The sequence below is a fragment of the Nycticebus coucang genome, chromosome 7 (assembly GCF_027406575.1).
Source record: "Nycticebus coucang isolate mNycCou1 chromosome 7, mNycCou1.pri, whole genome shotgun sequence".
In the NCBI taxonomy this organism is placed as follows: Eukaryota; Metazoa; Chordata; class Mammalia; order Primates; family Lorisidae; genus Nycticebus; species Nycticebus coucang.
The window spans coordinates 31,474,620-31,492,527 of NC_069786.1; the positions used below are offsets into that span (position 1 = coordinate 31,474,620).

Sequence of the window (17,908 nt, forward strand, 5' to 3'; positions counted from 1 at the left end):
TACTGCTCCCACGTGATTCCCTCTTAGCCTGTCGTCTCCTCACTCCTGTGCTGCAGAATCAGCACTGTCCAGCTGCAGTCCAGGTCCTGTCCACACCTCTTGAGAAATCACCCAAGAATCTGGAATCCTGGGCGGCAGGCCTCCAGACCTCAGAGTGAGAGTGGAGGGGAGTGCTGGGAGCTCAGAGTTTCAGGTCGTAACACCCAGCTCATTGAGAGCAAATGAGCAAATAAACAGATACAAAGACTACTAGACACACAAGCCCATAGATACAGAAATAGACAGAGACACCTAGACATACAGACAACACCCACGACAACAGCAAAATAAAAACATCTGCAATAAAAAATAGTGATAATCATAAAATAATTGGAAAAAAAAGAAAAAGAAAAAAGTAGTGTTCGTAGAAAAGTTAAAAGACAAGGAAGGATAAATTAAAAGTAGAAAAAATAGAAATAAAAAATATATCTATATAAAAAGTAATAATAATAAATTAACCAAAACTCCTCCAAGAAAATGGTGAGGAAAAAACAGAACAAAAAAGAAAGAGAAAAGAAAAAAAAGGCACCAACCACAAAAATATTATTCTTGTATGTAGAAATATACATTTATATGTATGATGTAGGGATCAACTTTTGTAGGAATATATTCACACTTCAATATACTTTCTGGACACCCGGGGTCACTGTGAGTGGTTTCCAGGCTTATACCTGATTCATAGTTTATACTGTTACCATGGTAACCACCTTCCATGGCCAATCACCATTTTGGAGTTTCTGTAAAAGTTTGTCACCTAAGTATTGTGTAACCTCGGCTGTTCTGCTCCAGAGAGCACTCGCGACTGACCTTTCCACTCATTGTAGGAGTCCATGCTTTTCAAATCTTTCCACTCTGCTCCCAGGTTCTCCTGCAAACTGGCGACTGCAATCAGCTGTGGGGGAGTGTACTTCTGGGTTTGCGTGGTTGCTGGCCGGTTCCGCGGCTGTAACCGGTTCCGTGGCTGGAGCGGTCAGGGACCTCATTCTGTGTTTTATGGTTCAGAGTTTCCCTTTTGGATCGGGACCGCCAGTTCGCAGCGCAGCCTGAACTGCCAGCCCCCTCCAACATTCTCCACCAGGAATGCTATTCAATCATTCCTGGACTGAGGGAAGGTGCCTGCCCTTTTGGGTAGTTCAAAATGTCTGTTTCCCAGGCGGGATCACTTCCCTTCAATTTTCCATCAGGTTGCCCAGCTCCCCGTGGTTTTGAGTGGCTCTCCTTTCGGATGCCTCCCTCAGTTCAGGAATAAATATTCGTCAATTGGGTTTTGTCAGCATTTGCAAGCTGCTGTCCTCCATAAGGGAGGGACCTGCTGGCCAGCACGGCCAAGCAGGGAAGAATCTCTACAACAGAGGCTGTGGTTTTAAATTACCCCTCATATATAATAATCCGCCAATTCACTGAGGTCTCCAGCTGTCTGTCCACACCAATAATTCACACACGGGGAGGGTCCAGACCCCCTTTCCTCTCACCTGATGGCTTGGGAGAGGTGGGCTACATGTCCATCCTGTCCACCATCATGCTCCACCTCCTACAGTAGAGTTTTGTCAAATGACTTTATATACAGCACCTGTGGCAAAATTACTTATCTGTACTCATTCATGTTATCTGTGAGTAGTGACCTTTTTGTTTTTATTCTTTTCCAGTTCTTACATTTTTATTTTTCTTGCCTTAAGGTACTTTCCAGGGCCTCTGGTACATGTTTTAAATGGAAATAGAGATAGTAGTCTTCTTGTCTTCCCATCTCACAGGGTAATCTTACTATAGGTGTGTGTGTGTGTGTGTGTGTGTGTAGACAATTTATAAAGTTAAGCAAGTTTATTCCCAGTTTATAAAGAGATTTTATTCTGAATGAGTATTGAATTTTATCAAGTGCATTTTTTATAACCATTAAAGTGATCTTTTCTTTCCCCTATTACTGATAATGGGATAAATTTCAGTAATAGATTCTGATGTTAATTGAGTCTGATAATTGGAATATGCAGCTTATTTACATGTAAATGTGAATAGTGATTCAGTCTCTTTACTGGTTTTAAGTCTGTTCATTTTCTTTTTCTTCTTGAGTTAATTTTGATAGTTGGTGTGTTTCTAGGAATTTCTCCTTTCTTGTAGGAGGTTATCTAGTTTTTCGGTATATATTAATTCATAGTAATTTCTTATATTTTTTATTTCTCTAAGGTTTATTTCTGATTTTAGTTGTGTGAATCTTTTCTCTGTTTTCCTTGGCCAGCTAAAGGTTCATCAGTTTTTGTTCATCTTTTCAAAGAACCAACTTTTGTTTTGATACTTCCTGTTGCTTTTCTTTTCTCTATTTCAGTTGTTTTCCTTCTAATTTTTGTAATTTCCTCCCTTGTAAATCTTTAAGTTTTTTAGTTTGTTCTTTTTTCCCCTTCAATGCTTGAATTGTAAAATTAGCTTACTGATTTTTTGAGATCTTCTTTGTAAATACAGGTATTTAAGGCTATTCATTTTTGTCTAAGTTTTGGCTACATCTCATAAATTTTAACATGTCGTGTTCTCATTTTCTTTTGTTTCAATGTATTTTCTAACTTTTCTTGTGATTTCTTTTTAGCCTGTTGGTTGCTTAGAAATGTATTATTTAATTTCCACATATTTGTGAATTTTTTTAATTTTTTCTTCCATTATTTGTTTATAGTTTCATTCCATTGCCATCAGAGAAGACACTTTATATAATTTCAATCTTTCTAAACTTTTTGAGACTTGAAGCCTAGCATGTGCTTTGTCCTGGAGAATGTTCCATGTGTACTGAAAAGAATGTGTATTCTGCTGTTGATGGATGAAATGTCTATTAGGTCTAGTTGTTTTATACTCTTGCTCAAGTCCTCCGTTTATTGATCTTCATTCTTCTATGAATTATTAAAAATTGAGTATCAATGTCTCTGGCTGTTGTAGAATTGTCTAGTCCAGGTCCTCAAACTGCGGCCCATGGGCCACATGAAGCGGGGTGAATTGTATTTGTTCCCATTTTGTTTTTTACTTCAAAATAAGATATGTGCAGTGTGCATGGGAATTTGTTCATAGTTTTTTTTTTTTTTTTTTTTTTTTTTTTAACTATAGTCTGGCCCTCCAACAGTCTGAGGGACAGTGAATTGGCCCCCTGTTGAAAAAATTTGAGGACGCCTAGTCTAGTCTCTTCAATTTTGTTAGTTTCTGCTTGATATAAGTTAGTGCGTATATGCTTATAGTTGTTATATCTTCTTTTATCTTTATGTATTTACTCTTTTATCAATATGTATTGCCCCTTGTTTTTGTAACAATTTTTTTGACTGAGCCTATTTTATCTTGTAGCATTATAGTCAAACAGCTATTTTGGTTGTTGTTTGCATGAAATATCTTTTTTCATCCTTTTACTTTCAAATTATTGATTTCTATGAACATATGAGTATTTTTACATAAGAATAAAAATACCCTTCCAGTCTTTGCAGGTTGGCTTTCTGTCATGACACTTCTTCAATGCTTAGCCAAGCCATTTATAGCTCTGCCTTAGTCTTCACTTCCTGTTGCTCAGCACTTGTCAGCCAGAGTTGAATGTTTAGGGTTTTCTATCTTTTCAAGCATATATTTGGCCCTCAGCATGCACATGGCTATCTAGATTCCCTGGTACCTGTAGGGACTTTTCAAAGCTCTTATAACACTTATCTTCTTTCCTAGCTTCTTCCTACCCAAGCTTTTCTGTCTGGCTGTTGCTTACACCAGGTTTTATTTTCCTTTTCTAGATGGCTGGAGCTAGTGCATTTATCTGTTTATGTTTTTGATTAACGCCAGAGCCTAGGACGGTATCTCCTACCTTGGAAAAGCTCCAAGGCTGGTGATACTCATCCTTAACCCAGTTCTTCAGGGAGCTACCACATGGGTCAAAGCACACAACCATTCTCACAGGTTCCAGCATTGTATGACAGCACTGCAGGCTGATGACTTCATAGTCACCACCAAATTGGGAAGGAGGCCACAGTAAGTAGTTATCTCAAAATGGCACAGCCCTTTTCCCTGAAATTCAGTAGTTTCTTTATTCATTAAGCATTTTCTGGCTATAAGCTTTTGATTGGGTTCTAGAATTCTAACAAACTGATTCTGTTTTTGTTCTTGAGGAGGGATGGAGTTTTTAAGTGATCTACACCACCATTTGGGTGGTATCTGTGGGCATGTACATTATTACATATATGTGAAATTCTCCTTGTATCTGTATCTATATCTATATAGTTTAGGGATCCACAGATATGTAGAAAGAATATGAACAAATTCATTGGCATGATAATCAGCAAATTCAGGATATAGGTTATTTCTGGTATAAAGATGCAATTTGGTGGTTGTAGAATTCACTGGTATGATGGATACATGGTTGTTTGAATTATTCTTTATATTTTTCTTCCTTTTTTTTTTTTTTTCTTGAGATAGAGTCTTACTTTGTCACTGTCAGTAAAAGACCATGGCATCTTAGCTCACAGCAACCTCAAGCTCTTAGGTTTAAGTGATTCTCTTGTCTCAGCCTCCCAAATAGCTGGAACTGTAGGTACCCACCATGATGCCCAGCTATTTTTAGAGACAGGGTCTCACTCTGGCTCACACTGGTCTCAAACTCGTGAACTCAAGCAATCCACCCGTCTTGGCCTCCCAGAGTGCTAGGATTACAGGCGTGAGCCACTGCACCCAGCCCTATATTTTTTCTAAATATTTAAAAATTTTAATAAAATTAGGTAGTTGTATGTGTCTATATTATTTAATTTTCTTTTAATAAGTAGGAAACATCATGTTTGAAATTTTAAAAATAAGTTTATATAACACAACATTCAAGAAGCCTTTTATCCATTTGTTGATATTAATAATGTACTGATTGTTCCATGTTATTCTTTAGTTCTTATTTTAATTGTATGCTCTCCTTCTAATTTTTTCTGTAAGAACAAGATTAGGATGGTCTTACTATTTTTCTTAACTTTTTTTTCTTTTAAAGAGAAAGGGGGAAAATAAAATTCTAGAACTAGCACTAAAATGGACATTTGTAGATCTTTGTTGTTTTTTTTCCAATATTTATATAGCAGTATAAATTTGGACAGTTTATTTTTTTCCTGTTCTAGTCTATTTCTCTCATTGCGGTCCTCATCTTTAAAATAAGAATTGGGTCCTGTTAGGTTAAGGGCTGCTTCAGCTTTATAATATTCAAAGGGGCAGCATGATTCTGCAGAAAAAGCATATAGACTTTGCAGAGAGGCAAATTTGTGTTCGACCACTTTCTTGTTACTTATAGCCTAAAGTAAACTTTCAAACTATCCAATCTGTTTTCTCATTATTAAGTTGGGATTATTACCACCCATCTCACAGAATTTCTGAGGAATAAACAGGGTATGTAATATATAAATGTTGCTCACAAATGCAGTCTGCTCACCAAAATTCTTCATACCCCTACCCCATAACTGTATCATTTGAAGGAAGAGCTAGAGAGAAAACAAATATCTTTTGTTTTTATTTAGTTTGCTTTATATATGAGTTATATTGTGCATTATACTTCAGGAAGACAGCAGCTTTCCTAGTTTTAAAGGACATTTCCCTCTTTACTGTTTAGGTTTCTAAAACTTGTTTTTTATTTATGTATTTTGTTAGTGTTAAGTTACATTAATATCTTCTTATAAAAACTTAAGGTTAAAGTTTTCTTTGACTCACCATCTCCTTTTACCTACCACCACAATATTTACTACTTTGACAGCAACACACACACAAGATATCTGTTTTTTGTGGGTCCCTGTGTGTTTAAAAATAACCATATTTCTTCGTTCTTTTAAAAAACATGACTTATATTTCTATATTAATTGAAGCAACTCATTTTGAAAATATTAGTTAATAAAAAGAAGAAAAAAATCTTGTCACCCAGAGATAGTCTCTTAATATTTAGATGTATTTGGCATTATAACAGCAATGACAAAGTGCAAGTCAGTACATCTATTTGCCAGTATTTTCTTTTATGTTCCAATACCTCTATAAACTCTATATGCCACTTATGTTTATAAAGATGGGGTCCTTTTAGACATGCTCTTTGTCTGAATTTTTTTATTATGTATGCAACATATCTTGTACACTTTTCCTCATCATAAATAAAATTTAATATATTCTTAAAGATTGTATAGTTTTCCATATGTAAATGTATTATAAAAACATAGTGGATTTATAAGTATCTTTTTTCACAATTACGTTTCCCAAGGTGAATTTCAGGATAAATCTAACAATTTATTTTGATACTAATTATAAAATTGTTCTATAGAGAAGCCTTATCTTCAATATAGTCTTTTCTGCTTCTCTGTGATTTTTCTGGCTGTATGGGTTGGCAGTTTAAAATGAACTTTGAAGGTACTATAATAAAAAATGATTATAGGTTCTTTTTTTGTATTTCATTTGATTACAAATGATGTTAAACTATTTTTTCCTTTCTTCTGTGAATTGGCTTGTTCATCTCAGCCCCTTTTTCTGACTGTTTTGAAATCATTCTTAGTTGCCAGAAACCATATAAACGATTCTCGTGGATATCAAATAACACCATTTACATTTTTATACTTCTAAAATTAATAGCTTAGGCTCAGTGCCCATAGCACAGTGGTTGTGGTGCTGGCCACATGCACCAAGGCTGGCGTGTTCAAACATGGCCCGGGCCAGCTAAACAACAATGACAACTGCAACAATTAAAAAAAATTAATAGCTTATATTTTAGCATCATTTTCTCACCTTTTTTGGCAGACATTTCAACATAAAAAATAAAAAGGGAGATTATTAAACAACTTTACAATTTATATTTCCACTGGGAATGTCGTAGACTATTATACTCTTACTGATCTTTTGGAATGATGCTAGTCTAATAACTAAAAAGTGGCTTCTCAATCTAGTTTTAATTTTTATTCTTCTAATTATGAGTATATTTTCTTCCCTGTCAATTATTTGTGTATTTTACTTCTATTTGATTATGTTCTGTTTTTATTTTTTAATTTTATTTTATTAATTCTGGAGACAGGATCTCGCTCTGTTGCAGGGCAAGAATGTAGTAAGCTCACTTCAGCCTCAAACTCCCAGGTTCAAGCAGTCCTTCTACCTCAGCCTCCAAGGTAGCTGGGACTATAGGCACGAGCTGCTGAGTCAGGCCATTTTCTTTCTACTTTGTAGAAATTATTTACATATTAGGGAAGCTAGCTTTATGTGCATTACAAATATTTTTCTTGGTTTATTGTTTTCATGATTGGTTATGATGGTTTATTTTATCAGCTTTCTTCAAGATCACTGGAAAAAAAGTATTGACAAGGACAAGGCTCTCTCCTATTTTATTCATAGAGATTTTTAGTACATTTATTTAATTAACTATGAATTTTCCTAAAAGAAATACTCAACTTGTATTTCTGTACCTGTTTCTGCTCAATAAACAATGGTAGTTTTGCCAGCCTGAGACTAGCTACAAAAGCCAGCACTTTGCTGCCAAATGGGGTGGACTTGATTTGGGAATGAGGGGAGGTAATGGCAAACCTATGGGTTTATCAGCTAAAAGTAGCAAACTCAGTTTGAAGATAAGGGGACAGCCTACAACTTTGCTAGCCAGCGTAAGAAAAGAAAAAAGAAAAGAATAAAAAGCTAAACAGAGACAACAGCAGCTACACAATATGTAACATATATAACTGCAGTTAACTTTAGGCAACTTACTAATAAGAAAACAAACCATAGAAAAGTCAGAATCCAGAGTTGTTATAGTATATTAATTAAAATGTCCAGCTTTCAACCAAAAATTGAGATATGCAAAGAAATAGGAAACAAACATATTCAGGAAAAAAGGCAAGAGGCATACATAAGACAATTCTGTTTTCATGAAATTTGTAGATAAGATTTAACTAAAGAAAGAAGATTAGTGGTTATCTGGGCTTGGAGATAGACATTTTTGGAATGATGAAAGTATTGTATAGTGCCATTGTGTTTATTGGTGCACCAACTGCCTGTATGAAGTCACTAAAAATTATTGATCTGGGTGAACTTTGTTGTATATAAATTATACATCAGCAAGTGTTAACTGCTCTTTCAGAATTTGTCTAGATGGTTTTTGGTTCTCATTGGAAGACCAAAGGGAAAAAATGATAAAACAACAATTAACAGAAAAGTATACCTCAAAAAAGCAGTTGAAAACTGGTGGGGGCAATATCTTCATTTTCTTTTTTTTTACTTTTTTTTTTATTACCATTATTATTATTATTATTATTGTTGTTGGGGATTCATTGAGGATACAATAAGCCAGGTTACACTGATTGCAATTGTTAGGTAAAGTTCCTCTTGCAATCATGTCTTGCCCCCATAAAGTGTGACACACAGCAAGGCCCCACCCCCCTCACTCCGTCCCTCTTTCTGCTTTCCCCCTCTCATAACCTTGTCATTAATTGTCCTCATATCAAAATTGAGTACATAGGATTCATGCTTCTCCATTCTTGTGATGCTTTACTAAGAATAATGTCTTCCACTTCCATCCAAATATCTTCATTTTCTTAACCAACATCTTTTAAAATGGTTGGTACTCTTAGTTATCTCAACTGTTGTGACTACCTACATGTTACTATTTTCAGATAAAAGTACATCAGTAACTATTTCTGGTTTATGAAAGTAATTGAATATGAAAACTAGAGATACTTAAAAGAATATCTACTTTTTATGTTGAAATAGGTAATTCTTGTTAACAATGTCAGAGAATAATGTTCTTCAAGTGAATTGCATACACTTTTCTTTAAGGAAATGTTATTTTTTCCATCATGTGTCCCCTTTGTTCTTGCTTGTTTAAGGTATATCCATTCTATTTCACTTATGTAAAGCTCATTTTGACTTTTAAATGCTTCTAAGAATATTTGCAGTGTTGTCATCCTGGCTGCCTTGCTGATTCCTCAGTTCATTATGTTGTGCTGCAGCTAAATCACAGGATAGGATTTTGTATGTGAGTTGTAAATATATTTGTGTGTGTACAACAGTCTAGATTCCATCACTGAAAAGTAAAGTTACATAAGCAGTCTAATCATAAAGGATTAACTTAAAAGTTTTGTTTGAAGTATTTTCTGATGTTTCAAATAGCACCTTATTGAAATTGAATCCCCCAGCTCACCCAAATTACTACACCGTATAGTTGTCCCTGTCTTCTCCATCTTAGTTTATAGTATTTCTATCTTCCTACTTGTTCAAGCCCCAAACTAGGATTTATCCTTGATTGCTCTTCCTTTTAATTTTAATTTTGTGCAAATTCTGTTGATTCTAAGATATTTTCCTCAATCCATGGGCCATTTCCCCCATCTCCACTGGTGTACCATATTATTCTGTTGGCATTATCTCTACTCATACTACTCTCAATAGCCTTCTAATTTGTTTTCCTACTTTTATTCTTCACCATCCATTATTGCCAAATTAGTCCCTAAAAGCTGTCATTCTGATCTTCCTACTCTCTAAATTACACTGTTTTTGTCCTACTTAAAATTCTTCAGTGACATCAACCACATGGACGCCTTTCTTTTTCTAAAGTTTTCTCCGTTTCTTTCCTACATTTGTACTTGCTATGCTTTCTCTTCTCTTACTGACAGTCTTCCCTTGACTTGTTTCTGCTGTTTTTTAAAAAATCATTTAGGTCTCACCTCAAATATTAACTCTTCAGAAAAGCCTTAACTGATTACTGTATCTAAAATAGCCTCCTTGCTATCTGATTGAAGAATTTTCAGGAGCCGCCTGTGGCTCAAAGGAGTAGGGCACTGGCTTCACATGCCGGAGGTGGTGCATTCAAACCCAGCCCCAACCAGAAACTGCAAAAAACAAAAAAAAAAAAAACCTCTGGCTCTGCGCCTTAGCTCAAGCGGCTAAGGCGCCAGCCACATACACCTGAGCTGGTGGGTTCGAATCCAGCCTGGGCCCGCCAAACAATAATGACGGCTGCAACCAAAAAATAGCCGGTGTTGTGGTGAGCACCTGTAGTCCCAGCTACTTGAGAGGTGGAGGCAGGAGAATCCTTTGAGCCCAGGAGTTCGAGATTGCTGTGACCTGTGATGCCACTGCACTTTACCCATGGTGATAGCTTGAGGCTCTGTCTCAAAAAAAAAACAACAGAATTTTCAGCCATTGCATAGCCGTTATTCCATCCTATACTTCTTTTTATTTGCTTTGATTTTGTTTACTACAATTTCTTCCCCTGATTATTTACCCATTGTGTGTTTTTTCACTAAAACGTTTCCTAAGCTTGAAGAGTATATTATTATAACTGACTACTTAATAAATACCTATATCAATGAATTCATTATAATTAATTTGACAAGCTTTCTTTCTTTGAACTAAATTTTAAATTATAGGAGGTGGAATGGTTTTTCACCAAACCTGCTTTCTGATTTGAATCAGCTGTTTCTGGATTATAAGAATCAGATGAATGTCTTCCATCATTCATATGTTTCAAAACTATGCCTTAGCGTCATTGATTTTGTGCCTTAAGAATAACTGTTATTTCATAGTTTTACTTAATACTCAGTTAACTTGTTTTGTCACAGTCCCTTAAGTATTATATTTTTGACGTCCGTTCAGTTTCAAAACATTATGAATTTATGGGCGGCACCTGTGGCTCAGTGAGTAGGGCGCCGGCCCCATATATCGAGGGTGGCGGGTTCAAACCCAGCCCCGGCCAAACTGCAACAACAACAAAAAAAATAGCTGGGCGTTGTGGCGGGCGCCTGTAATCCCAGCTGCTCGGGAGGCTGAGGCAAAAGAATCACGTAAGTCCCAAGAGCTGGAGGTTGCTGTGAGCCGTGTGACGCCACACGGCACTCTACCGAGGGCAGTAAAGTGAGACTCTGTCTCTATAAAAAAAAAAGAAGAAAAAAAATTATAAATTTGTTTTATGTGTTAAGGTATAAAAATTAGAACTTCTTCATTATGGAAGTTTTGTTTTTCCTTTTGATTCATCTGACCTTAACTGGAAAATAACTTAGTGAATTTATATCCTCCTCCATAGCTGTGAGATTCGCATACATATTTCACACATCTGGAAATGAATAAAAACATGATACAGTATAAAATTCTTATGATATGTCTTCTTTCTCTTTAAAACAATGTCGTAATTATTTTGTTTTCCTTAGGTTTGATTTTTGTTCAAGAAACATATACTTTTAATTTTTTTCTCTTTTGAATTTTACAGAACCATGTGTCAGTGATGGTGTCTTGTTTTGGTTATTATGGAGCTTATCTATATGGAATAGTTCAAGTTCTTCATTCAGCTAAGGGGAGTCTGCTTCTAGGACAATTGTTGAATATTTCTGATTTTGTTTTCTGTCTTCAATATCTGTCACCTTTTTTTAATCACTTTTCTCTGATTTGGGGAAATCTTTGCACTATAAGACTCCTCTTCTCCCCCCTGTTAAATGTATTTTTTATTTGTGGTACAGACTTTTAATGTATTTCTTCATTTGTAGTATAAATGTTTTCGTATTTTTTGTAGCTCTTTTTGTTTCTTTGTGTCTTTCAGGCAGCTTTTTTCAATCTTTGTTTTCTCATTTTATGATACTGTTTTATGGAATACAAAGATAGTACAAATGTTTTCCTTTTCATTTTGAGTAGAGTTCCCCCCCCCCACACTTCTTTTCCTTAGGAATTTTATTCATAGGACTCATGTAATTTTCTTCAGAGAATTCTCAGACTTGAATCTCTATGTTGTAATGTTATCTTGAAACTTTCTTGGCCTTGCAGAGTGTAACTACTTATCTAGTTCATTGTGATTTTGCCTCTTTATTTTATAGATTTTTCCAAGTTGTGAAATGGCATCATCTAGTCCCTAATATTCTGGCTAGCTTATGAAGAGTTAATTATGCATCTAAATGGATGTAGTATAAGAATAGCTAAATGGGAGAAAGTTTCATAATATAGCATGTCTCAGTAAGAAGTACCTTAATAGGGATGCAGTCTTATCAGAGGGCCTATTTGTCTGAGATAGATGTAGACTTTTGTGGAGATCTATATAATTCTTACAAAGCGTTGCCTGTTATATGCTATTCTGTGTTTTACTTGATGAAAACTTTTGGGGTCTGACAGATGAGTAACTAGTGGTTATAGTTTTAACTTTTTAAACTTTCGATTTTCATAAATATGTAAATGAAAAGATGAAGGAAAATGAATCAGATATTAATTGATGTCTTTAAGTTTTCATGACATTTTGTGATTTTATAATCTTACTCTTATAGTGTACATTATGTTTTGATTTGTGATATTTTGGGAAACTTGCCTTCATAAAATAATGTCTTATCTATAAAGTATGTTTAGATTTCAAGTGCTGTGTGTTACAAAGGTATGATTTTATTTCTTAAATATTATTTGAATTATTTGTAATTCTTTATATCAGTGGTTCTCAATCTTCCTAATATTGTGGCCCTTTAATACAGTTCCTGTGGGTCACGACCCACAGGTTGAGAACTGCTGCTTTATAATCTAATTGTTTTGGGACTGTTTACATATTCTATCTTGATTCTGTCAGACTTTTTGATCAGTAAATTAAATTTCTTTTCTTTATAGGTAAAGTAATCAACTGTGTAGGATACTGCATATCTTAAAAGACTGCAATAAAGTGGCAATGTCTCAAGAATCTACCCCACCTGTACCTGGAGATATGTCTATTGGTCCTATAGCAGAAAGCTGGTGTTATACACAGGTATGCGCTGTTAAAAATGCCTTAACTTTATCATTTATAAATTTTACAATATTTTATTGTGGCATAGTTAATAGAAGCATTAGAAAAGTCATCATAGAATGTTTAATATGTAACAAGTTAAAACCATGAAAGTCATCATTATAAATGTGGTTTTCTGAATCTCTTAGGTTAAAGTAGTAAAATTTTCCTACATGTGGACCATTAATAACTTCAGTTTTTGTCGAGAGGAAATGGGTGAAGTGTTAAAAAGTTCAACATTTTCATCTAGCCCAAATGACAAAATGAAATGGTAAGATTTCTGTGTGCTTTGAAATTTTGGTTTTTGTTTTTGATGTGATCATCAGCTATTTACGGTTTGATTATTATTGTTGTTCCTGAAGGGGTTTTAGTCTGATTTTATATTGGTAACATATTCCTAATAGTATGGTGAATTGTAAAGAACTGTGGTGATATTGAAAGGAATGCTGTTTGTGACAATAGTTAACAAATGATTTTAGTATTGCCTCTTTCTTTTGGATGCTTCAAGTATATTCCTCCATGTGAGCCTATTGTTTTATTTTAGGTGCCTGAGGGTAAACCCAAAGGGATTAGATGATGAAAGTAAGGACTACTTGTCCTTATATTTGCTTTTAGTCAGCTGCCCCAAAAGTGAAGTTCGAGCAAAATTCAAATTTTCCCTTCTGAATGCTAAAAGGGAAGAAACAAAAGCAATGGGTAAGTGATTTGAAAACTGAGTGGAGAAGTCTCTGTAACTACATACTGTGACTTCTGCACCTTTACTTAGAAAAGTTGGGTTTTGTTTCTCTTTTCAAGGAAAATTTAATTAACCAAAATCATTTAATTTAGCTATTATATAATTTCAAATTCCAGCATACAGCGATAACTTTTTTACTAAGTCTTACACTTAATAAACCATGTAAAAGTAGTTAATACTATTAAAATTTAACTTCTTCATGTTTTAAACTGACATCCACTTGTCACTTAGAAAAATAGTTGCTGTTCGGGCAAGGTGCCTGGTTCAGTGACTGACATATATCATAGGTGTTCAAGAAATATTTCTCTTCTCCCTTGTCCTCTTTGCCAGGTACTGAAATCCAAAGTAGAGTGAGAAGGAAAGGAAATGAATGCCTTGATGTTAATATTTTGTCACTGGAATTTTTTGAGCCACGAACTGAATACTGACTGAAATGGCCTGTTAAAATCAAAAACTGTTTCTTAGTTTGGGATCTATTAAATTCAGTCCGTGATTCACATATATAGGCATATGAAATATTGTAGCCTGGAGCTTCATAACAGAAGGGAATAGTAGGAAATTTACATTGTGCATAGTAGGAAAATATCCCATGAACTGCCAGGTTAAATTTTAAATATTTTTAGAAGTGAGTTATAGAATCAAGTGACTTAATTACAAAAATTCTCCTCCATGCACATTTTTAAATAATACCTTTTATTGCCAAAAAATGCATATTTTCACATTGTCTCACCTTTCAGAAAGTATAGCACTTTTTAAATTTGTTACTGGCTTTTCACCTCTTTTCTTTGTATAATAGATAATGAAAATTTCTGTAGAGGATCTTGTTTATTTTGTGGCATACAGTTGTTATATTGTACATTTGATAGTTCATACATTTATTAAATCTTCTACAGATTATAGTAAAAATATCTTTTGGGCTTCTGTGGAATATATATATATATATATGAGGAGATTATGTTTAGAGACTTAGGAATTATAAGGATCTTTTGGGGGGGATAAAAGTATAAGTTTATATTAGAGAGAAGTAGATGAGAGAAGTGATGTGAGAGAGAGAAAAGAGAACATAGAGCAGGGAGTGAAAGAAGGGAAGATAGGATGTGGGAGAGAGAAAAGGAGCAAGAGTAGGGCATGGCATCCCAAAGAAGGAAATCATGAATGCCAGCCAAGGATCTTCATTTGGCTATTTCACCAGTTAGATTTTTCTGCAGTTGAGTAAAACTTAAATCAGTGGGATTGATATGCCAGGAAAGGTTAAAAGATGCCTTATTTGACTTAAAACATCCAGTTTTATGGGGAAAAGCAGGAAATGAGAAGTATATTCTAACCAGATTCTGATGTTAGATGATGAGTAGTATATCTATACCAACATCTTTTGATCCCATTTCATTGTCTTTGAGGCCTAGGTTGTTAAAAAGATCTCTTCCTTCTCCAGGAGATTTGGTCTGGCTTTTTTACTTAGAGATCCAGAAGTCTGAAATTGAGCTCATTGACGGTGGCCAAAATTTGAGTAGCCATGTGGAGTGATCTGGTTCTGTGTAATTTAACTGTTAATATCTTGTTTATCAACACAAATATCTGTAAATTTTATGATGGATATATTGGCCAAGTTCTATTTCTGCACATTTTATTTAACTGGGTTATCATGAAGAAAAATGATTTTTGGATACTGTTTTATTTAAATTCCTATTCTGTTTTCCACCAGAAAGCCAAAGAGCATATCGATTTGTGCAAGGGAAGGACTGGGGTTTTAAAAAATTCATTAGAAGGGATTTTTTGCTTGATGAAGCTAATGGTCTTTTACCAGATGACAAGCTTACATTATTTTGTGAGGTGGGTACATTTTTTACTCTAAGGAACTCCATGGTTATATTTAGTGATGTGGCAAAAGCATAAACTGGATTAATATTGGGTACACTTTAAAAATTAAATAGTATAATTTGATTGGGTTTCATTTGTAAATTCTTGATTAGAAAAAGATGACAAAAATCTTTTATAAATCAATGTGGTGGCCCAGTCTGAAAAAATTTTGTCATGTCTCTAGCTATAAATTGTATTTGCAGTTATGCTACTACATATTAACTCCTTCATCCTCTTGAAAAGACTATAGATGTACATATCTTTACACAAAAATTTCAAAGTATTATCTTTACAACTTTGATATAAATGGTCATTTTTTAAATTTTTAGACTGATATATATTACATATGATTTCTTAGAGTTTATCACTTTTAACCCAAAAGTACTGGAAAAAAACTAGGAAGCTTTCTGACTATTTAGGCAATTAGATTAATTTAATCAAATAGCATTCTAAGAATAGTTCTGAAGTTTTTAAGATATGCCCATGTCTATTGACAAATGTATGAGGTATGTTTATATGCACAAAATGACATATTTTGAAAGTTGATAGCATTACTTCTACCAATAAGTTTTGATTTGTCTTAATCTGATGTTTGGATTTACTTTTGTGATTGTTACCATTAATTAGTTATCCGTATGAAATTTTAAGAATAATCTTTAGAGTGAATTTACAGATGATTTTATGCTAGTGAAATGGTTTATAGAGAATAAACATCAGAAACAGTTTTATTGAAATGCTTAAGGCATTTTCATAAGAAAGGTAGTTGAAAAGGCTGTGATCAGGTAAACTATATATTAAATACATTTCTACAGGTTTGTATCTTAGAAATGTGATAACTGTCTAACTGCAACTAAATTAGCTTTAATCTCTTTATGGTAAATGTATAAAATTTCTTGGAAATATTACAAACTAAATTGCATAACATTATATTATGTCAGAAGAATAATTGAAATATGACCCCAGAAGACTACATAGTGCATCTTATTTTCAGTTAGACAAGTTAAATGAACTGTATGATGAATTAGTTATGAATACAATTATTTGGTTGACAAGGCACATACCACAAGTCTCTTGAGCAGGGTTTATCATTAAATAATTCAGAAAAAAAAAAAAACTAAAGTAGTAAGCAGATATTCTAAGTAGTACTGTACATAAATGTTATACTATTTAACTTTTAAAATGCCCTTAATGTACAATCTTCAGAATTTTTAATATTTTTGAAATGTTTACATTTTGAAATTTTAACATTTTTGAAAATGTTATCTTAGAGTTTAAAGTATACACTGCAGCTAGTTTTTTTGTAAGTGAACCTTTTCAGAAAATACTACTTTCTTGTAAGATTGAAATATTAAAATATTTTTCTTAGTATACTGTCCTGGAACCTAGACAACCAAGAAATTCAGAATTAAGGCTGAAATTAAGTTTAAGACTTTCTTTTTGATAGGTATTTTTGAAGTGTGCTTAGTGTTCTTATGCTAGATTATAAACACTGGGGACCCCAAAAATAGAACTTGCTATGACATACATTTTTTTTTAACATACATTTTTAAATTGATAGATTCATTTTTAGATCCTGAATTATACCTTATATTAACTAATGGAGACTTTTATACCTGGGCATCATATTTAGCATAGGTGGGCAAAAAGTACTTTCAACCAGCATTCTTCATGCCCTCCATCATTTCTTCTACCCCTCTCATGGATGCCCTTCCTTCTACAGCATCTCCAGCACTGCTTGCAGAAGAGGAGGAAGCATTGCACTGCCCTACCTAAAGAACTGCCTCCTCTCCCTCCCCTGCAAGTGGTGCTGTAGACAGGTAAGGCAGTTGGGTGCTATTCTTTTTGTGCAAAACATAGCTTAATCTTAGACAAGTTTTATACAGGGGTTGAAGTAGCCAGAAATAGAGATGTCTACCAATGTAAACATCTCTATCCTCTCTCTTCCAAAGGAATCTAGAAAACAGAAATTGAAGAATAGGAAAAACTGGTTTTGAAATCCAACAGATTTTAAATACCCTAATAGTCTACAAACCCATAAACTATAAAAAAAAATACATATGTACATATAAAATATGAGTTTTTCATGAAGCTAAACTAATTTATTTTTAAGGACCCATCTTTTTTCCATCCTATCTTTTACTAAGATAGCATCTTATACCATTTTCTGTTGCTATAACAGAATGCATGAGATTAGGTAATTTAAAAAGAACAGAAATTTATTGGCTCATGGTTCTGGAGACTGGGAAGTCCATGACTGAGGCTGCATTCAGTGAGGCCTTTTTTGTTGCATTATAGCATGGTAAAAGATGTAGAAAATACCAGTACTTGGTTTAATAGACCTACTCTCTTAACAAAGGCATTAATCCATTTATGAGGGTTACCTAATCATCCCAGAAAGACTCACTTCTCAACATCATTGCATTGAATATTAAATTTGCAATACATGAACTTTGGGGGCTATATTCCAAGCATAGCAGATAGCCTTTGTGTTTTTAAATAGTTGTTATAATGGATTGAAGTAGGATTTTATTTTCTAAAAAAAACCTTTTTGGCAAAATGAAAAGTTGACTACC

At 34.1% G+C, this 17,908-nt stretch overlaps 1 protein-coding gene and 1 non-coding gene across 8 annotated transcripts in view; both read left to right on the top strand.

Annotated features, from left to right (window-relative positions):
* Positions 1 to 17,908, top strand: part of SPOPL (speckle type BTB/POZ protein like) — a 75,220-nt gene that overhangs the window by 32,613 nt on the left and 24,699 nt on the right. For 5 of the 7 annotated variants that reach the window (XM_053597566.1, XM_053597570.1, XM_053597567.1 and 2 more), the window contains 4 exons: positions 12,589 to 12,724; positions 12,892 to 13,013; positions 13,287 to 13,438; positions 15,181 to 15,308. In XM_053597566.1, coding sequence (XP_053453541.1) covers positions 12,647 to 12,724; positions 12,892 to 13,013; positions 13,287 to 13,438; positions 15,181 to 15,308 — 480 coding nt within the window. In that variant the 5' untranslated portion in view covers positions 12,589 to 12,646. Of the gene's footprint in view, positions 1 to 12,588; positions 12,725 to 12,891; positions 13,014 to 13,286; positions 13,439 to 15,180; positions 15,309 to 17,055; positions 17,153 to 17,908 lie in introns of those variants that run through there. The other 2 variants (XM_053597573.1, XM_053597572.1) reach the window with 2 other exon arrangements.
* LOC128591029 (U7 small nuclear RNA) lies at positions 8,081 to 8,142 on the top strand. The gene has a single exon (XR_008381473.1). It is a non-coding gene; the product is annotated as a U7 small nuclear RNA (small nuclear RNA).